We start from the raw sequence: 22186 nt of genomic DNA, 5'->3' as shown, positions 1-22186 counted from the left end.
AGATTGTGTTATGAAACATGGATGATCAGATGAAAGATCTGCATTTTGGGTACAAACATTAGGTTATGGAGATAATGTGCTGGGAAATAGATAAGTGTGCTTAGGGAGGGGGTAAACGGGGAGGGTGTATTGTAGGGGTAGATGGAGTGTCTAGGGAAGTAGACAGGGTGGGTTTTCAAAGGGGAGGGGGTGGGGATTGTTTTCTTAGGGGATGGGAGACAAGAATGTCCTTGAAGGGGGGAAGGGGTGTAATCCTAGACGGGGAATATCTTGGCCCTGAGGGATGGAGGTGTACCCGGAGGTGCGCGGGTCGACTATCTTGATCATAAATGTTTACATAAATGACATTCTTACTAGTGAAAGCCGCTATCCCAATAATAACCACAGCCGCTTCCTCGCATAAAATGTAGCATAAACCACACCGAAAATTATCTTATTTTCGTTAAGCTGTCAAGTGATTCAACAAGTAGCGATGACGTGGTTCGACTCCTTGGGGGTCGTCTAGTTGGAACACTATTCCTTCAATTATGTTTTGTTGGAACCTTAGTTATGTGTTTAAGTTTCTGTAATATTTTAGGACAATTAATTAAGTCATATTATGCAATACCTACTAAAATATTAACTGAAATATGAATGTCTTAAGTACGTGTCGAGAGACTAAGTGCAGCGATTAGTACTGTCGGTCCGCAGTAGATTGGACTAGAATTTGATTCCCAAGCAAGACACATTTGGGGTAGTTTCATTAAAGCTGGGGGGATAGCATGGTTCTTATTCTATGGAAGAGACGGTTTAGGACCATTCTCTCGAATGTGTTGCAAATGCAAAACAAAATTTGTAAGGGAAATAAGGGGAAATTGTAAGGGAAATTGGGCGGAAAGCATTCTCTTGATTTGGCTTGGGAATTGGAATGATTATACTGTTGGTCCAAGAGATTGAAAGTTTCCCGGTAACATAGCCCATATTATACAGCTCAAGCAGGGGATTCCCTGCTACTGAAGGAGCAGATGCAATGTCATAAGTGATACCATCCTCACCGGGTGATGTGGCTCTACTTATTTTTGTAGGGCCTATTATAACTAGCTTAGTAAATGGCACGTTGCAGTCATCTGGTGTGCAGGACAAACATCAGTTGACACTAGCTCTCCACATATCAGTTGCTTTATTTAAAAACTGCACTTGGGGTCGATCTCGAACCTATTGACGATGTGACGACTTGTACTGAATTTTGTAACTAGCTCAAGATTGTAACTTGGCTAAATGAATTGTGGGGTTCAGTCCCCGAGCCCATATATGTGCCTCTGTAATCCTGTTCACTACCGCCCACAAGATGGGTATGGGGTGCATAATAAATGAGCTAAACTGAAAAACTTAAAGCTGTTGGCTGTCGCTGAACAGCAAATATAGGTACTCCGGAGTGAGTTAATTGTTGAGTTGCATCCTGGGGAAGGTCCGCCGAACAGATTCAGATTCAGATTCAGATGTTTATTCAGGTAAGGTATATACATACAAGTGATGTTACATTAATGGATTGATATATAGATAGAGCTAGTACATACAATGCCTAAAGCCACTATTACGCAATGCGTTTCGGGCAAGAAAAACATTAATATCTAGAACTTAATACTAATTGAGCATAAAGAATAAAAGATGTTGAGAACAAATACAAATAAAGATAAAAAAAAAGGGGGAACATGACTGAAAAAGCAGCACAAATACAATAGGTTGACAAACAGTGTTGATTACAAAAAAGAAAAAAAAAGAAAATAACAGACATGGGTTGACAATAGAGGAGTGAGGTAGATTACAGGGAATTTATTAGGTAGTGTTTAGTTTTTATCTTAAACTGGTTGAGAGAGGGACAGTCTTTAACATGGTTGGGAAGGTCATTCCACATTCTGGGCCCCTTGATTTGCAGAGCATTTCTAGTTTGATTAAGACGTACTCTAGGAATATCAAAACTGTATTTATTTCTGGTGTGGTGCTCATGGGTTCTGTTACAACCTTCTATGAAGCTTTTAAGATCAGGATTGGCATTATAGTTTAGCGTTTTATATATGTATAATACACATGAGAGAATGTGCAGTGACTTAATATCTAACATATTAAGAGATTTGAGTAGGGGTACCGAGTGATGTCTGGGGCCAGAGTTGGATATTGTTCTAATAGCGGCTTTGTGTTGGGTAATTAGAGGACGTAAGTGATTTTGGGTAGTAGAACCCCAAGCACAAATACCATAGTTGAGATAAGGATAGATAAGGGAGTAATAGAGAGTCACCAGAGCAGGGCGTGGTACATAATATCTGATCTTAGAAAGAATGCCCACAGTTTTTGAAACTTTTTTTGATATATTTAGAATGTGTCCCTGGAAATTCAGCTTGTTGTCAATGAGAATGCCAAGGAATTTGCCATCTAATTTGTTACAAATTTGGGTATTGTTTATTTTGAGATTTATAAGACTAGAGGATTTATTGCCAAACAGAATATAGAAGGTTTTGTCAATGTTAAGGGTGAGTTTGTTGGCAGTTAGCCAATGATGGACTTTATTTAGCTCAGTATTTACTGTGGCATTTAGAGCAAGAGGGTCAGGACTGGAGTAAATGAAGGTTGTGTCGTCAGCAAATAGAATTGGTTTGAGGTGTTGGGAGGCATTTGGAAGGTCATTAATGTAGATGAGAAAGAGGAGAGGGCCAAGTATGCTGCCCTGAGGAACACCAATGTTGATGGGTAGGGTGGGAGAAATTGTATTATTCACAGAAACATATTGGAGCCTGTCAGTAAGGTAGGACTCGAGGTATTGTAGGGAGTGCCCTCTGACTCCATAATGATGTAATTTAAGAAGAAGGTTATGGTGGTTGACAGTATCAAAAGCTTTACGCAGGTCCACAAATAACCCAACAGGGAGCTCCTTTTTATCAAGGGCTGTATGAATCGAGTTAAGCATACTAATGAGTGCATCGTTAGTGCTTTTTTTGGGTCTGAAGCCATATTGGCAAGGGCTAAGTATATTGAGTTTGGCTAGATATGAGTAAAGCTGCTTGTATATAAGTTTTTCAAAAATTTTTGACAAGTTTGGCAGGATTGATATAGGTCTGTAGTTGTTAACATCTGTGGGATCACCACATTTGTGGACAGGCGTTACTCTCGCTTTTTTTAGAATATCTGGAAAGGTTTGGAGTTCAAGTGACTTGTTGAAGAGCAAAGCAATAGCAGGGGCTAAAGATCTGGAGGCTTTTTTGTATATTAAAGTTGGTATCTCCTCAAGGGCACTAGACTTGGTTTTAAGGGAAAGGATTATCTCATTGACGTCAGTGGAATTAATAGGCTTTAGGTACAGAGACTGTGGATAGTTACCTGTAAGATAGTCCTTAATGTCAGTACTGGAAGATGGAATATCATTTGCAAGGGATGAACCAATGGAAGAGAAGAACCTATTGAACTCAATAGCAGAATCAGAGGCTGAAAGCTGACCATCGTTATTAGACAGGAGAGTCGGTTTGTTATTTAAAGATTTCTTTGATCCCAATATTTGTGAAATTGTGCTCCAAGTTTGTTTAATGTTGCTCTTTATTTGAGTAAATTTATCTTCGTAGTAATTAGTTTTGGCTCGTCTAATTATCTTAGTTAGCAATAATGAGTAATTCTTTGAGAATTCTTTGGAGACAATTCCTAACCTATACTTCTTCTCAAGGTCGTGTTTTTTGTTAATGGATTTCAGTATTCCCTTTGTAAGCCAAGGATTGTTAAGCCTTTTGCTTGTGACTTGTTTTGTAAGCCTAGGACAGTGGGTGTTATAAAGGCTAAGAGTTGTTTGTAGAAAAGATTGCACTGTTAGGTTGATGTCCCCTATGTTACCTAACTCGGACTCCCAGTTGACATTATCAGCAGCAGTTATAAAATTGTTTATAGCAGTTTCATTGTGCAGCCTAAAGCTTAACTCCCTTGTTTCTAGAGGTGGTTTGCTAATGTTAGTTAAGAGAAATGTGGGGTAGTGGTCTGTAGTGCTATCGGTGATTATACCTGAAGTAAGCGGAGAGGTTATGTTGGTCCAGATGTGATCTAGAGTCGTGGCAGTGCTATCAGTGATTCTAGTAGGTCTAGTGATTAAGGGTATGAGGAGGCAGGAATTCATACAGTTGAGGAAGCTAACAGCAGTAGGGTGTTCTGGCTCGCAGAGGTCAATATTAAAGTCCCCTGCGATAATTAGGTGGTTTTTGTTCAGTCTGTTATCAAGTATTAGATTTCTAAGGTTTGAGTTGAATACAGACACATCAGTGTTGGGAATTCTATAGACTGCACCCACAGACAGGACAGACTCAGCACCCTTGACTCTGAAGCTGGCGAAGATATACTCCCCATAGCAGTCTCTAGTTCTAATTTCTTTTAAGCATGTTAGTTCTTGGTGGTAGTAAAGAGCAGTGCCACCACCTCTCTGAAGTTGACGACAGTTGTGAATTGCTGAGTAGTTAGGCATGTTAAAGAGTTGAGTAGTATCCTCTTTCAACCATGTTTCAGTAAGTATAATAAAAGAGAATTTGTTGCCAATAGTTTCAATCAAGGCACTAACATCATCGAAGTGTTTACCTAGGGATCTAACGTTCAAATTGATTACAGAGATATTGTGATTATGAGTTAATACATTGTTTACATCATGTGCTGCAAAATATCTGCAATTTAGATCATTAAAGTGATTATTGTTATAGATAGTGGATAAGAGGTTAAGTTCTGGGTCTATACTTGACTGCATAAAAGAAGCTGATTGTAGAATCAGAAATAAGTAGAAAAAAGCTATAAAATAGGGAAAAAAATATACACAATACTGTACAAAACAAACACAAAAGGGGCTTACAGGGGTACAATGGAGTAAGGGAGTATGGCTAGGCTAGGCAACCTAGGCAATTAATGAGATTAAAGAAAAAACATGTAAACATGGACTATACAAAACACAAGATATGGAAATACAAAACAAAAAATATAAGCAAGACTAAGCAATACAAAAAAAAGAACAAAAAAACAAATTGAGCAAAAATGAGGTAGATTGCTTACGAGTACTCACAGGTACACTGTAAGTAACAATTTGCAACAGGCTGCCATACCCTGACAATGTAAACAATTAGTAAACTGGTGCTGTTAATTAATTTTTGTTCTGAAGCAGATAATTGTAGCAGATACAATCATGTTGGCAGTGTATCCTCGTCCCTCCTTATGGTGGTCGGCTGCATAATTACTTTAGCCACATGTAATGGAACTTCGCCAGAACACGTTTAAAGAGAGTATAAAGTGTATCCCATAGCTCACAAGTCACTATAAAATGCACTTTACATCTATAGTGGGTCACAGTTACTAGTCTTGCTGCACGCCCACCCACCCAGTCTTGCTGCACGCCCACCCAGTCTTGCTGCACGCCCACCCACCCAACGGGCGTGCACGGTGGCACGCCCACCCACCCAGTTCTTGCCCGAAACGCATTGCGTAATAGTGGCTTTAGGCAGTGTATGTACTAGCTCTATCTATATATCAATCCATTAATGTAACATCACTTGTATGTATATACCTTACCTGAATAAACATCTGAATCTGAATCTGAACTGGGCGGCAGTTTTACAGTCATGTGCATGCATTACCTACAGTAAGCAAATTTTGGATACTTCGCAAAGAGTTCAGGCAGTAGGAAGTACTTACACATTTCTTGGCCAACATTGATGTTCACTAAATTCCGCGATTTTTTCACATTCCATTATATAATGACGCAAAGTATGCAAATAGTTCTGCTGACAGTTTACATTTAGTCAAATCAACATCAGCAGATGTTACAAACTCCCAGAGGTACTTGTAGCCGAGCCTAAGCCTAGCAGTGGTAACATCTAGAAGTCTGCTAACCTTATTAGATGACCCATAGACGTGCGGTACTTCCTGCATAATAGAATGATGATAGATGGAGTAACTGGTGTGAATTTCACTGCCTCAAGTCTCCGAAATTTAGTTGTTCCCGGAGACGGTTGAACGATGAACTAAACTATATTCACGATGAACTTAATTATATTCACTGCCCTCAGGCTACTCAAAGGCACTCAAAGTTGGTAATCAATTCCCTCTTTACGAGTAAAAGTCTTGGCCAACTCATCAATTCTATCATGCACTCAGGGACCAATATGGGAAGGAATCCACAGGAGACAGACTGACTCCATCATTATTTCATTATATCCGTGTCTAGCTTCAGAGATAAGCACGTCAGTTATACCTTAGGGAGCTGTGTGTCAGTCGGTCAAAGGAAGAGATGGGTAAGAGTTGTAAATCTGTACAGAAATGTAGTATATAAACTGTACGTGAGAGGAAGTGTGAGAGTACCGTCATGCGTGAGTGTGTTTGAACCATTTAAAGTTAGTAGTCGGCTTACGGCCCCCATATACCCAGCCTGGGAATGGTGGCAGAAAGGTTAGTCACACAAGGTAACATCGCCGGTCTTCGGACACTTGATAAGACTCCTAAGAAGACTTGGTTCTATACAATGAGTGAGAGGGATATTTTAAAATTAAAAATATTCTGATATATTAACGAAAACTGGTGGTCTTAATTTGTATTGAGCAAATGAATTGTGGGGTTCAGTCCCTGAGCCCATTATGTGCCTCTGTAACCCTTTCCACTACCGCCCATGGGATGGGTATGGGGTGCATAATAAATGAATTAAACTAACTATTGAGCAAGTGATTTAGACACCTGACTGCCGATATTCAGAATGGGTATTTTACGCATTTCTCACATGGATAGTGGTACGAATATGAACGCACCTTTATCCAAATCTTACGTCATTCCAATGCAAACCTAAAACAGTGTACATGGTCCAGCCCGGCCTCCTAAGGTTTCCAAACGTCAAGAAAACGGTCAATTTAAAATATCTTCGCCTAACCTACCAGAGGATCCAAAAAAGAAAACAGGACAGTGTTACAATCGCGAGCCGCTTCCATTGTCTAGTGGACCTTATTATGTTTTATTTATTTTTCTAAATACGGCTTGCCTCCATTTCCTGAAGCTGGCCGCCTGGCCGCCTCCGAAGCTAGCAACCACACCAGACTCTGGGGAATTAAGTTCCTGTACGTATTACCGAGGTGAAATCTGAACCACTGTTTAATTCCCTATGGACATTGCCCCAATTTGCTTTAGTGTACTGTATTTGATATTAATATTTATAATTAATACAAATTTTCCACATGCAGGTACCATCACACACAACTGCACTGTTCGACCACTTGGAACAACCAGAAGCACCACTCGCAGCCTGTTGATAATGGTGAGAATAAATATCGTGTTTGTCAACGCCGTTTGACGAGGACATTTTCAGACTCGTCACATATTTAAAGCATTAAGGCTGGCAAACCTTGGGGGGGGGGGGTGATCGCACGAGGACAGACTCGCTCCAGCCTTCCAGGTCCCACAGCCATAATTTACCTTGGAACTCGGAGATCAAAATTCAACCTAAAACAGAGAAAATAAAAAGAGAAACTTAAGAACATAAACACAATTATTTGAGATTAGTAACCCGGAGGAAAGCAATGTAAACAATTGTTGCTGTTGGGCAAACATGGCAGCCGTGATGAGCAGAATGACGTCCCAGGCTACACGGGGGTCTGCCAGCCAGCCACCTCCTTCACTTTAATGGATCCACCGGGTACACACATACACGTGTACGTACACGTACGTGCACGTATGTACGTCTGTCTGCTCGGCTTGTTTTTAGCTTCACGCCTTTAACTGTGCTATTGGCCGCCCATTGAGTTTAGTTTTGCAAGGGGTCATTGCTTTAGTTTACTTCCTGCTTCAAATTGTTATGACACCTGGTTTGCGTACACATTTTACCCAGCTGTGTACAAGGGGACCCTTCCCAAGGGGGTAGAGTTTTCCAGGACTATAGATTTGACTACTTTGTTCATTTAATGTACCACCACTTACGGGCTATTCATGCCCGTGCCACCTTTTGGGTGGCTTAATCTTCATCAATCAATCAATCATTTAATGTTCAGGTAGTGTGTGTATTTGCTTTCTGTTTGAGTGATAGCCACACTAACACGCAGCTATACTATCAGGCTTAGCTTTGGCACGTTCATTTGGACCCTGCACTCAAGTGTTCATTGCCTGGTTAAGGGATCTTGTCCGTAGTTGTGTATTACCTCCCTCGTCGGGCGGGTCAGGTCGGGGTTGGTGTTTACTCAGCGCGCACATTTCCCTGCACCTGTTCTGCCAGCTTCCCTGCGGCCAGTCACCCTTGACCTTGGGGTAATGTAGTTTTATTGTGTGTAAATTTTTAGCGAAATTTTTATAGCCGCTTCGTCTGCCTCTGTTTCCAACTTTTCTGATAGTTTTCCAATGTGATTCGGTGTTCTTGGCCTCCGATGGTTACTCTTACTACCTCTGTCGGATTTTTTTTTTAAATTTTGCCCCGAGGGGCGAGTTACTGAGGAGTTCCTTAATCCACGGGTGTGTCGTCGTTTGCTGGTGTTAGATTTCTCTGCTGGCCAAACCATCTTATTGTGTGGTGGCTTGGCAAACTGGGACTGCGTTGAGAGTTTGCACTTTGCTGTTCTCGCTTTTGCCGCCCATGGACTCGGGTTTAGCTAAGTGGAATGGCAGCTGAACTCGGTATGAGTATGTTGAACATCATGTTTTTGACACTTGTCCAATCTGAGGTTTCTTCCTTGGCCAGCTTTGGTTCACTCGGCTTGTCAAGTTTTGTTATTATGGTCTCCTACGTTGCCTTAATGGGCTTGGAAACGCTGTGCATTTTTTTTTTTTTTTGAGATATATACAAGAGTTGTTACATTCTTGTACAGCCACTAGTACGCGTAGCGTTTCGGGCAGGTCCCTGGAATACGATCCCCTGCCGCGAAGAATCGTTTTTTCATCCAAGTACACATTTTACTGTTGCGTTAAACAGAGGCTACAGTTACGGAATTGCGCCCAGTAAATCCTCCCCGGCCAGGATACGAACCCAGGACATAGCGCTCGCGGGACGCCAGGCGAGTGTCTTACCATTACACCACGGAGACTTGCATTAGTGGCTTCAGGCATTGTATGTACTAGCTCTCTCTCTTAATCCATCATTGTTTGTAACTCATTTTCAATGTATGTACCTTTACCTTAACAACCATCTAAGAGCATGCTGGTGCCAGCAGAGAACATCTTCCAGGGCTACCCCCGCACCTTAAGGTTTTGAGGGACGCGACGGAGCCTTCTACTTAGTCCCAATCCTTTTTTGGATGTTCCTAAAATACAACTATATAACTTTCCATTCACCTGGACTATATTGGTCTCTAACTATATAGCACATGGAAGAGGTCAGGATAGGGATTTGGGATGGGACAGAGAGAAGGAATGGTGCCCAACCACTTGGACTGGGCGGTAGAGCGACGGTCTTGCTTCATGGAGGTCAGCGTTCAATTCCCGACCGTCTAAGTGGTGGGCATATCACCCCCCCTTCCCGTCCCATACCAATTCTTTATCCAGATCCCTCCCAAGTGCTATATAAAAGTAATGTCTCTCCTGATAGTCCCCTTCCCCTAGATTGTTCCTGGTGGTTTGGCATCCCAAATATCGATAGCTACCCTTACTGACGCTCAGTTTTTAGTCTCGCACTCTACAATTTTTTTTAATTTTGCCCCGAGGGGCGAGTTTATTGGGCAGCGCCACTCATCTTGTGAGTGGACATACCGCCATAGCAGCATGTACAACACTCCCCAAAAGGAAGAAAACCCGCTGGGTTGTTCATCCTGTCACTTGTACCCAGACACAGCTGGGACTTAACTGGCTCAAGTGAACAGCTCCTCAAACAAGATTAATATTTGTCAACCTTTAAAACCTTACGTTATCTTGCTGGTGCAAAATGGGGGAATCTTTTGAGAACGGTATCAATATTTGACAAAGTGTTTTCCTAATTCAAACAATGTTGGGTTTATGATTATACACACAATTCTAATGTCTCTCAGGTGTTCACATTCTCTCGGGTAGTGGTCAAGGCGGTGTCTGTCATTTTCACCATAGATTCTGCAACTTCGCTGATCAACTGTTGTTGCCATTCCGTATCTCCATGAATATTTATATCCAAGACGGATTCTCGCTATTACTGATTCTCTCCGGCGTCCTCCTCTTCGTCCATAATGATTGGGATTGCTAGCTGCAGCCATGTTGTACCATCGTACAGACTCGCTGGTTTGTGCTTCTATCCTCCTTTCCTCAGCTACCTTGTCAAGGTGATGCTGCCTGACAATACCTCTAATTTGTAGTAGTTTTGGGTATGAAGTATTCAATATGGTCGCCTTCAGCAGCCAGCACATCTGCTTGTTCATTCCCACATATTCCAACATGGGAGGGGATCCATAGAAACTTGATGACTCTTCCCTGATTGGTAAGTACTCTCACAGCTCTTGATTTCAGCGACTATTGCAAGATTTTCTGCCCGATTTTTACTTACGTTTTGCAATGCTGCTTTTGAATCGGTGAAAATCACTGCACCATTAGTGTTCCGTTCAAGAAACCTTAACGCCATAACAATGGCAGTTAGCTCTGATTGCGTTGAAGAAGCATAGTTCTCAATACGCGCTTTTTCTTCATTTCTTTGTTGGAAAGCATTATCCTTAATTACCGTGTATGCTGCACCAGCCCTGCCATTGACAGAATTAGATGACCCGTCAGTGTAGATTTGATCCAATTCATCTCCGGCTTCTTTATAAATTTCCTCCAGATACTCGTCTCATTTCTTGTGGTATCATGGATTTTTTCGTTGCCATTTCATTGATAATCCTGCATGAATCATCTCAGGGAGGTAACCTCTCTACAGGCATGAGCTCACGGGCTTGCTCAAGCAGGTGAAGTTCTTCGAGGTAGCAGACTGATCTGTGATGCCATTTTTTGCTTCTCCTGTTTCCCCCTGAAAGTAGCACAGAACTCTGTTTTTTCTTAGCAATATCATTGTAATGGGGATCTCTGACTATCCTAATTGCAAGCTTAGCATTCAGCTCCTTAATTCTGCTTTTAACACTGGGGAGGGACCACTCCTCTCGTAGATTAGACGTTTTGGCAGTTCTTGGAACTCAAAGAATGAGTGTCATGGCTTCATTTTGAATGCTTTCAAGCCTTTTCATATCGCTTTGGGAGTAGGTGCACTGAACTGGAGCGCATAGTCTATGACGGAGCGCACATAGGCTGTGTACATCATTTTAAGCATGGCAATAGAGGCTCCATGTCCATTCCAGGTCATAGCTTTCAGTGCCCTGAGTCGACTTTTTCATGTGCCTATGAGTTGATTGAGCTCCTCTTTCTTCCCTTTGTTAGAGCCGACAGTGACACAGAGGTACCTGTAGTGGTCACCCCATTCAAGTGTTTGAGAGGCGGGACCAGAGCCCCGAAGCTCAAACCCCGCAAGCACAACTAGGCGAGTACACCCTTGCATTTGGTGGAGGGATTTTGGGTCCACCATGGAGTCGTCGTCTTCCACGAAGGATGATCTCGAGGATCTGAGGTTGTCACTGGAGGCAACTCGTCCTCAGACCAAGGCCATTCCATCCAGCGGTCGACCCCGAAGGTGCATTCATAAATTTTAACATTGTTCATTCAGAATAGGAATTTTCTAATATATTTCCCATGCACATGGGTATCCAAGCCTGATGCGATGTAAGTGTACTTCTGTTGTTCTACTGCTCCCTTTCATCAAACTAAGTGGTTCATAGTTGGTTGAATTCTTGTACCAACCCGCGGATCCTGATGATACAACTGCTGTATTGTGGTCAATGTACATCTTTTTCATTGCTCTGTTTCTAATTACTTTCTTAATCTGTGATAGACTCTGTGGTATGTAAATGTCTACATTTCTTCTCGGTTGCAAGTTTTGCAGCTTCGCCTGCAATGTCATTTCCTATTTTTTTTTTTTTTTTTTTTTTTTTTTTATAGATATATACAAGAGTTGTTACATTCTTGTACAGCCACTAGTACGCGTAGCGTTTCGGGCAAGTCCTTAATCCTATGGTCCCTGGAATACGATCCCCTGTCGCGAAGAATCGTTTTTTCATCCAAGTACACATTTTACTGTTGCGTTAAACAGAGGCTACAGTTAAGGAATTGCGCCCAGTAAATCCTCCCCGGCCAGGATACGAACCCATGACATAGCGCTCGCGGAAAGCCAGGCGAGTGTCTTACCACTACATCACGGAGACTATTATTCCCACATGACTTGGCACCCAGTTGATAAGTACCCGTCGGCCTTGTCGTTTGAGTGTTTGCATTAATGATATGACATTAGATGTTTAGGTTCTGTTGGCGATTATTTGTATTTGTAATAAATAGGTGAATAATTTACAGCGTTTTGCGCGCACACGCACACGTTTGTATGCTTGACAAACGTGATATGACTAAGCCATAGCCTCGCTAGGCTTTTTCTTTTGTCTGGTATTAGATATTTCTCATCGCCATTTAGCTTCATGCAATTTTCCTTATTTCTACTTCCATTTTTTGTCTTTTATAAATACCTTTTTCCTATTCTATCTTCTTCCTTCCCTAACCTTTTAACTTTTCCTCTTGGTCTTTAACTTTCAATTACACGACTTCTTAAATGGTCGAGGACGAACCGGAACGTCGTCGGTTCATCATCGTCGGTGTGGTCCTGGGTGTCAACTCTTCAGCTGCGTTGTTGTGACTCATCGTCTACTCTTCTTATCCCATCCACCGTCAGTCTCAAGACACGTGTCGCCCACCCATCTCAACACTCCCCCCTCTCCCCCCCACACGCAACTCATCACCACACTGGTGGTGATGAGATTATATTGTGGACCATATATAAATATGGGCCCCACAACCATAAATTCCACAGCACCACTCCTGTGCTAGGCAAGACCTCTACGGGCTCCCCGTAGCCAGTGCTACTTGCCCTGCTCCTGTGCCAGGTAAGTTACGGGCTCACCATAGCCCGTGCTCCTTGGAACTTGTTCAGAGTAGCTGAATCTGTAACAACAACAACATAACTTCAACCTTGTCCCCACAACTCCCCAACAAATCAATATGTCAACTTCCAATTTGTTTTATTTACTTTAATGCAAATATGTGAATATTTGACATGCAATCGTGTCAGTTGTAAAAATTGCATGTTTTTTTTTGTTTTTTGTTCATTTGTACGGTACCATCTTTGTGGTTTTTCCATTTGGGAAGCTCACTTCCTGTCAATGAATGATGTATGTCGGTGATGTCTTAGTACCATTTATGCAAAGAAACTTGCCCATCACAATGATTGTTTCCTGCCAAATAATGTTTAAGTAGCCTAACTCGGGTCTCAAACACTGCAAGAAATTGAGTCCCATACATTATTTCCACCCACGACACCTAGACCCTAATTAAAGTCCTTAATATTAAAAAATGTGTGTTCATGCCTTTGAATTTCTTTTTGGGATTCGGTACAAAATTTTGTACTGAATTAAGTGATAATGACTATTTAATACATTGACACATTATCAACAGGACAGTGACGAGCCAGAGACGTGTAAGGTTTGTCTAAGCAACTACAATGAAACTGTCCGAAGGCCGTGTACTCTGCCTTGTGGCCATACAATCTGCTCACAGTGTACTAAAGATGCTGTACAGAATGCTCTTCTCATCTGCCCGAGCTGCCATACTGAGCACAGTGCCACAGCTGATGCTCAGTTCCCAGTTAGCTACAGTATGGAGGCCTTGCTCAGGAAACTCAAAGGTATTAGACTGACGTCATTGGCACCAGAGTCGGTTAAACCTCAACACAGCTCAAAGCGCAAGGGCAAAATGCTACGGTCCTTGACGGAGGAGTACAGGCGCAACATCGACAATTTCGTGTTTGGCTGTGAAGAAGCGCTCTCTCTGATGAGTGACTACCAGCGGCGGCTGACTTACTGGAAGCGTTATCACCAACAACTGGAAGACGGACTAAATGATCTGCTGGAACAGAACAAGGCTGCAATGAAGCCGCTGAAAAAGGAGGTTATCAGTGTTGCAAACATTACACCAGAAGGAGAGGAAGGAAGGATACGGCTTAAAGCCATGGTTGTGCGCCTTGACACACTCGACACCGCACAGGAGATCGTCTCGACCATTGATGAATATGATCTGTATTACAAGGAGACTGAACATTGGATTAAGAAGTGCAAGGAACGCTTCCCGGACGCCAGCTCTGTCCACACGTCAATTAAGGTATGTTGATCAGTCCTGCCACTGACTTGCCTATAGGTCCTTACTAAAGTTTTAATTATAAAGAATTAACGCTTTTAGAATATATCGGTAACATAGTGTATTTTAATTTTTCATGTCTCCTCACCACCCGGCATCAGTGTTCAATATTTAAAAAAAAAAAAAAAACTTGATTTTTTCAAATTTTACATACTAATCAATAACATGCAATTCGTAGTGTATGTGCAAAGGTACAGAATAGGCTCGATTATTCGTTTAGTTTTTAATGTACAAATTAAGTACTGTATTAGTTACCAGTAGTACCATCCTATTTCACACTACAGTACATAGCGTTTTGAAGTTTCTTCGATCCTTTAACGTATGCCTATCATAAGACCATTCTTTGGCCTTGTAGAAGCTCCATAATAGTCCAGATGGTAATCTCGGCCTACCTTGGTTTTCTTCAGCTTTCCTAGTCTTTTTTTTTTTTTTTCTTTTTTTTATTAACAATTAGTATTGGTGGGTACTCCTGGAAACAATTAATGTCCACCATGAAATTTGAAGTACAGAGCTGAAGGAGATCCGTCGCTGCTCCAGTCATGCTCTTTAGCACTTCTCAATGAATACCAAATGCTAGCTTCAATACTCTGGTCAGTCTGCTCACCAACTGACTGTAGAAAAGAATTGGGGCTGTAAAGGGAAGGTCCCCTGACTGCAACACTATTAAGTCTGCATCTGCTCTAAACTCTGGATTTGGATCAGCTTTCAGATTCGGCTAGTTGCTCCATATGGGCGAGGCCTGGGGGCAGAGTTTCCTCTTAACATTTATGCAGAGAATGAAGCGAGCTGATCATCCACGAGCTGGAATTGGCGGTGAATGTACAACCAGGAGACTTTCCATTAGTTCTCCTGGGTAATAAGACTCCAGAAGCGTCTTCCTCCCTCGTGGCGTCACGCTGTTCCTATCATCATAAATTCTAAAATGTTTTGGATAAAATTAAGATGAAATAACACGCGCATTATTCAATTTCATAATCCCAGTAAAAAGGTACATGATCTGGCAGTAGAGATGTTAAAGCGGACTACAGGTTCCATACCAGAGGGGAGAAGTGCCCTCTGGCATGAGAAGAGAGCCAACGTGTAGGTAGGCTGTGTGTGTGTGTGTGTGTGTGTGTGTGTGTGTGTGTGTGTGTGTGTGTGTGTGTGTGTGTGTGTGTGTGTGTGTGTGGACGATACGAAAATGGTTCAATTACCCCAGGGATTAGACCTTAAGGAAGCAATAGAATTGTTTTTAAAACTTGTTCAATGTCAACCAATATTTTTTTGACTAGTTGTATATGAAAAGGGCTGCAATTGTTCCAAGTTTGAGTACTGCAGACTAAATAGAAAGTTTTTTTTTCAACGAATATTACACATTTTAAAGTGTATATACAACCACACCTTTCAGATATAATCATTGACACTTTTCTGACACATTAGCATATAATAAAGAATCTGATGCCGCGGATTTTCCAAAATATGTTTAGTTTTACTAATACAAATAAGCAAAGTTCCCCCCCCCCTCCCCAAAAATATGCATATATATCATGTTTGCTATTATAAAATCAATAAATGAACTTGGGGAAAAAACGCTGGCCACAGATTTTAGACACATAAACGTTACATGTAAGGTATAAGTTTCATGTAAGTTGAATACAAAATGAGTTATATGAACGTTTGTTACTTGAAAATAAATAAGTAAAAAAAAATAGTCTGGGTGCTGCCATCTGTGGCTGAGGTTGACATCGACCAATTTTCTCCAAAATTGGCACCCTTACAGATAGGCTTACGTGCAGTCAGGTTTATAAGTTTCATGTAAATCGTCCGATAAAAAAAAAAAAAAATGAAAGTTAAAAAAAGTATTTTTTTTTTTAATAAAACTAATTAAATTTTTTTTAATGTGCTATTGTGATAGCCGAGTCATAGACATGATTTAAGTTGACACTTGTGTTTGATAAGTTTCTGACCATCTTGGAAATTTTTTGACGCATAATTCAATATTTATCTCCCTATTTATGCTACGATGCTGAGACTTGGACCAGATGAAACCCTTTTCATATACAATTCGTCAAAAAAGTTTCCTTGAAATCGAACCATTTTCATTTTTGAACCTATTGGCCCCTTAATAATTATGACAGGTCAGCCCGAAACCTCGGTCCATCCCAGCTCTGAAACTCTTAGAAATCCTAGGTGTCATGCCTGACTTGGATGATGAAGATCTAGGGTGAAGTCCAACTTTAGTTTAAAGACCAAATTCTGGGAAGGGGATTGGATGCACGCTACCCATGGGGAGGGTATCCTGCTCCCAACCTACATATCCAGTGGCACTATACAAAACACATTCCCCACTGATGACTCTGGAGCTTCGATCCTGGGTTATTTCCGCGCCTTGACCAGCAGCTGGGACCTGAAAGTGGCATGCAAAGTGAACTTTGGAGCACTGGTTCCACTGGTTGAACATGAAGCAGTACTGGAGTGAGGCACATACTTGGTATATGTATTAGGAACTACTGTAGTTCCAGAAATTGTTTTTGTCTATAATAAAAAGTTATATTTTTATAATATTCATAAGTTTGCACAGCTCCACATTGGTAATTACAGGTGCAGGAGATCATGAAACAATTCCTCAAGATGATGCCCGTTGAGAGAAAAAAGACCGTAATCTCAGTCACCCTGGAAGACCCCCACTTTAATATTCCAGGGAAAATTCAGAAAATTACTGAAGACCTCTTTTGTAAAATGCTAACTGTAAGTTTAAACTATATTTGATTTTCCTTGACACATCTTTATCATGAATTTTCTTTCATGTTTTCAACTAAGAGTAGTTTCACAGTTGACCATGTTGGTGGATTATTTTAAAATAGGCCTGCAATTTAGTTTTTGAGTTCGTGTATTTTGTTCAGTAAGGGGTTCCATCAGTGGTTCTCCAACGCTGTTCAGCTGAAAGTTTCCAGACCTTGGGTACCACATCACGCTTGTAAATCACGAGCGTCTACTAGAGACCAGGTGTTCATACGTTGCGTTAGGCAAGGGTTCTTGGCATGTGATCCCTGTGCCTGGATCGCCTGCTTGGGTCTTGAAGACGTCGGGTTCTGGTAAACCCTTTATATTCTCTGGTGTAGATTAGTTTGGACTGGCCCCCCACAGACGCTCTTGCTGAATGCCTCGATCTTGTTCGAAACCAAATGTCATTCAAAACCAAAACAGACCGCCTCTGTTTTAACTGCCTGCGGACCAAAGTCCAAGAAGTTTTTTGGCCTTCTGGACTCGTTCCCATCCCGAGGCTTTTTTTCCCCCTTCTGGAGTTGGGTCCTGTATGGGTTTCGTGTCTTACCTTGTTGACTAGCAGACTTTTCCTTTTGAGAGTTTTGGCACACTGCTTGCAGTCCCTGGCGGTTCTTGAACACCGTGCTTTACTCGTTTTAGTGGTACCGCGTCCTGAGGTACAGGCCTCTGCCTCTTGTTGCACGTTCTCCCTTGCAGTTCCCTGCCAAAGAGATTCTGGTGCCATCTCAGAGGTCCAAACCCCATCACGGAACACCAGTGTGTTGTAGAATAAGGAGTATATAGACGAACCTCTACCAGTCCAATTTTTAATAGTCAAAGTTGTACTAAGTCTCACTTTAAAGGAATGACTGGAGAAGTTGTTTTGAAGGAAGAGCTGAAGATTACCAGGGAAGCAAATAATGTAGTTGGGATAATGTACTTCCAAGTACTTTTATAACCCTTTTCCAGGTCAAAAGAACAGCAGCAACGGAGATCTCCGTAACAAAGGCACTACAAATGTAGATCCCCCTCCCTGTCCGGCTCATTGTTGCCGTGATGAGGCTTGGTGGACAGCTGCTAGTGTGATGCTCCTTGGGACAGTCCTCTGTCCTTTTGTAGCCTTGTGCTCCTGCTGCTGTCCTCTCTAATTGTGTCGGAAGACTTTTCCTTTTCCTTCTGTTTCGTTTTTCTCTCCCCTCTTCTCCTTTCTCATTGTCATTCCCTGCCGACCTTTTGCCTGATTTTATTCTTCTTTCGGCCTTCTTTTATTTTGACGTCCGGGTGTTTGGGGAGGCATACTCTTGTACCCATAGAACTGTAGTACCCAATGTCTCGAACGAGGGGGATCCTTTTATTGTCAATCCTCCTTTCGTCACTGAACCCAATCTCGACGGACAGACGGTTCTTAAGGTGGCGTTTGTGGGACGTATACTCACGATGCACCCCTGGGGGGCCCCGGCAAGATTGGCAACATCTCTCTTGTTGGGTGTCCTGCCTCTGTCCCTCTTGTACCTTCTCAGGCTCGTGGGGCAGGCGACAAAGCCCCCAAGTCGGACTGTGTTGGAAGACCAGGCTCTGTAGCCCCCACTGCATTGGGCCCCAACCTTGCTCCTCCTTTGATCCTCCTGACTACTCCCCTACCTCCTCTGAGGTAGCGTAGCGTTCCCAGCCCCCAGTGGTGACCACCTCGTCCCCTGGCACGGCTCCATCTCTCATTGACTACTGCGCCTTTTACCCCCTCTCACTCTGGGGATTCTCAATGCAGTCCCCGCCACGGCCGCACTCGCACGACCCCTTCCCATACTAATACGTACAATGCCTTGTTTGGTCCCGCTACATGGACTAAATATTTTACTCTCCTCCATCTGGATTCTACTCCTCCTGACGACTCCTCCCTCCATAATCACCTTGTTGATTCGGTAGATGCCTCTGTTACTTTTAACGCCACCAGTTACGGAACACGTGTCGTCGCTGCTGCTCCTCAGGATGCAGCTACTCGCTTAACCACTTTGTCCTGCATTGGGGAGACCCCCCTGTTCGGGTCGCCAAAAACACTCGGTTAAATGCCAGTGTTGGCACTGTTCTCCTCCCACACCATGTTGCAACTGGTGTTAGGGACCTCAAAGACTGCCATGAGGATATTAAACATATCATCAAAGCCCAAGACCATTCTGTCCTCCAGGTGGACACGTTTACTCGACCCCCTCGTGGTCGTCGCCGTCAGCCCCTTCGAGTTGTAAAAATCACCCTTGATAGTAGGGCTCTTCCGCCCTCTATTATTCTTGCTGGTGCCAGATGCTTTGTTCAGGAATACATTCCCTCTCCCAGACTTTGCAATAAGTGTTGGAAGTTTGGGCACGGTGTCCTCAAGTGCACAAGTACTGTGTATCTATGCTCCATGTGTGGGGACGATGATCATTCTAAGTCCGAGTGCACTTCTCCCCAGCCTCGCTGCCTCAATTGCGATGAGGCTCACCCTACCTTCTCACGCTCGTGTATACACTACAAACTCGAGGAAGCCGTCTTCAACTTGAAACACCGTGATCGTCTGTCTTTTCCTGAAGCAAGACGCAAAGTTGGCATCTTTGATGGGGTGAGCTTGGAAAGGCCTCACCCCTTTCGTGGGCGTATCCTATGCTCGCGTGTTGCGTTCTACCTCTCCTCGTCCTTCCACCTTCCTCAGTCTCACAACCGTTTCCAGGCCTTAGACCCGAACTCACCCACCGCCTCCTCCCTTATTCTTTTGCGTCCTGTCCTGAAAGGTTTCCCTCCTGGTTCTCTATCTGGAGTTTTCTCCCTTCCTACCAAGTCCACCATGTCTCCTATGTCTTCTTTCCCATCTCTCCCCACTCTTTCTTCCCAACCCTTTCCCCAGTCTCTTGACCCTCCACGCAGCCTGTCTGTCCAGGCTGATGTCCATCATCCTCCCAGCAATCTTCGCGGTGTTCACTCCCGTTCCTCTTCTCCTGCTGAGACCATTGAGTCTGTCGCCCGGTACGTTGTTACTGGAACGTCTGTTTCTTTGAGTCAGAAACGTAAGCCTGGCTCTGCTGCTCCTTCCTCTCCAGCGGGTAAGAAGGCATCACTTTCTTCCTCGCCCTCCTCCCTCTATCACTACGTCCCCTCCCTTTCAGTGGTCGGGCCTCCTGCCCCAGATATGGAGCTTTTTTTTGCCCTCGATTCCCTCTCGGTTGCTGCCCTTGCCGAGGTACACTCCCTGATTTCTACCCCCCCCCCTCTTCCTGCTGTCCTTGACTGCTCCTCTCGGTTGTCTTCTCCTCCGGACCCCATCAGTCCGCCTCTGGTCTGTCTGTCCTGGTCCCTTCCCTCCATCCTTACTAAGTTTACCCATGCCCCTTAACCATGATTTTGCTGATCCTGATCCCGAGATTCTTTAATATACTGTGTTCTTCTTTACCTTTGTTTCTTCACTGTTCTCGGCTACTGTCCTTTCTCTTTGATAATGTCTATTCTTCAGTGGAATTTTCATGGATTTTTATGCCAACTACCATGAAACTCCAACTTCTAATTACAGTTTTCACCACTGTCTCCAAGAACCCATGCTTGGTGCTCGTTCTGGTCACTTTCGTGGTTATTCCTTTCTCCCCCCCCCCAGCTCTTTCTGGGGCCCATAACTCTACTGCTCTCTTAATTTGTTCTGATATTCCCTTCGTCCCCCTACTTCCTCCGTCACCTATCCATTGCTCTGCTGCCCGTATTTTTGTGAGTAAATGGTATATAATCTATTCGATTTTTCTCCCCCCCCCATATGTCCCGCTTTCTCTTCCTGAACTTAAGCACCTCCTGGACTCTTGCCAGAGCCAGTGCTCCTTTTGGGTGATTTCAACTGTCGACAATTCCCTCTGGGGTGATCTGACAAACTGAGGCTGCCTTCTCGAACCGTTCGTCCTCCCTTCTTCTCTATCTCTTCTGAATTTTGGTGAGCCCACTCATGTGGACTCTCGGACTCGCACCCTCTCCTGTCTTGATCTTTTTCTTCTCGTCGTCCCTTTACTTAGATTTCACGTGGCGGGTTCTTGATGTCCTCCATAAGTGATAATTTTCCCATCCTCGTTTAACTTTTCTCTTTCCACCCTCCCCTTCTCCTTCCCTAGGTGGCAGTTTGCCAAGGCTAACTGGAACGTATTCACCCTCCGTGCTACTCTCTCTGACCTCTCCTCTCTGCCTCTTCCTCGCGCCCTCATCCTTTTTCATGACAGTCTTCGACGCTGCCCTCCGCTCTATTTCTCGCTCTACCTCCCGGTGCACGCGGAAGCGCATTCCCTGGTGGAATGTGAGCTGTGCTCGGGCTGTCTGCTGTAAGCGTGCAGCCTGGAAGAAACACAGCCGCCGGTAGACGGCTGATTCTTTTGCTTTGTTTCGGAAGGCAAGTGGGGTGGCCCGTAGGACCAACCGTACAGCTAAACGTTAGAGTTGGAAATCTTATGTTTCCACCATTACGTCCGATACTCCTCTTCCACAGATCTGGAAGATCCGCAAGCTTGCAGGCAAGTTCGTTCCAGATGTCTCGCCGGTTCTCCACCTCCTTGGTACTCTTGTGATGGACCCAGTGCAGGTCGCTACCGAACTGGGTTCCCACTTTTCTACTGTTAGCTCTGGTTCTCATCTTCCTCAATCCTTCCTTCCTTCGAAAGCCTGTTCTTGAATCTCATCCCCTAGATTTCCACACTCGTCTCCGTCTTCCCTATAACGATCCTTTCCCTTTTTGAACTTAAGTCTGCCCTGGCTCTCTGCGGATCTACGGCAGTGGGCTCGGATGACATTCATTATGAGATGCTTCGCCATCTCCCTCCGTGCACGTCTCAGTCTTTACTGAGTCTGTATAACCACACCCTGAGGACTGGCTTGATGCTGTTGTACTCCATATTCGGAAACCAGGGTCTCTCGGTACTTCCCCTACGGACTTCCGCCCTATTGCCCTCAGTTGTCTGCAAACTCTTTGAGCGTATGGTAAATATTTGTATGATGTGGTTCTTGGAACACCATCACCACCTCTCTCAATTTGGTTTTCGCAAGTGCCATAGCACGACTGATGTCCTGGTGAACTTGGAGGTCTAAATTCGTACTGCTTTTGCTGCGAAGACGTCCGTTGTTGCTGTCCTTTTTTACCTGGAAAAGGCTTATGACACGACCATATTCTGTCCCAACTTCGTTCTTTTGGCCTTCGTGGTAATCTCCCTCTTCCTCCAAT

The 22186-nt window shown here is 43.5% G+C and overlaps 1 protein-coding gene across 1 annotated transcript in view; it reads left to right on the top strand.

Annotated features, from left to right (window-relative positions):
• Positions 1-22186, top strand: part of LOC123745768 (uncharacterized) — a 34955-nt gene that overhangs the window by 619 nt on the left and 12150 nt on the right. Inside the window, exons 2-4 of the mRNA XM_069321833.1 lie at positions 7212-7285; positions 13492-14193; positions 16810-16956. Coding sequence (XP_069177934.1) covers positions 7212-7285; positions 13492-14193; positions 16810-16956 — 923 coding nt within the window. The remainder of the gene's footprint in view (positions 1-7211; positions 7286-13491; positions 14194-16809; positions 16957-22186) is intronic.

The sequence above is a fragment of the Procambarus clarkii genome, chromosome 10 (assembly GCF_040958095.1).
Source record: "Procambarus clarkii isolate CNS0578487 chromosome 10, FALCON_Pclarkii_2.0, whole genome shotgun sequence".
Taxonomy (NCBI): domain Eukaryota; kingdom Metazoa; phylum Arthropoda; class Malacostraca; order Decapoda; family Cambaridae; genus Procambarus; species Procambarus clarkii.
The sequence above is the reverse complement of the archived record's forward strand: the minus strand, read 5'-3'. Positions and strand labels throughout refer to the sequence as shown.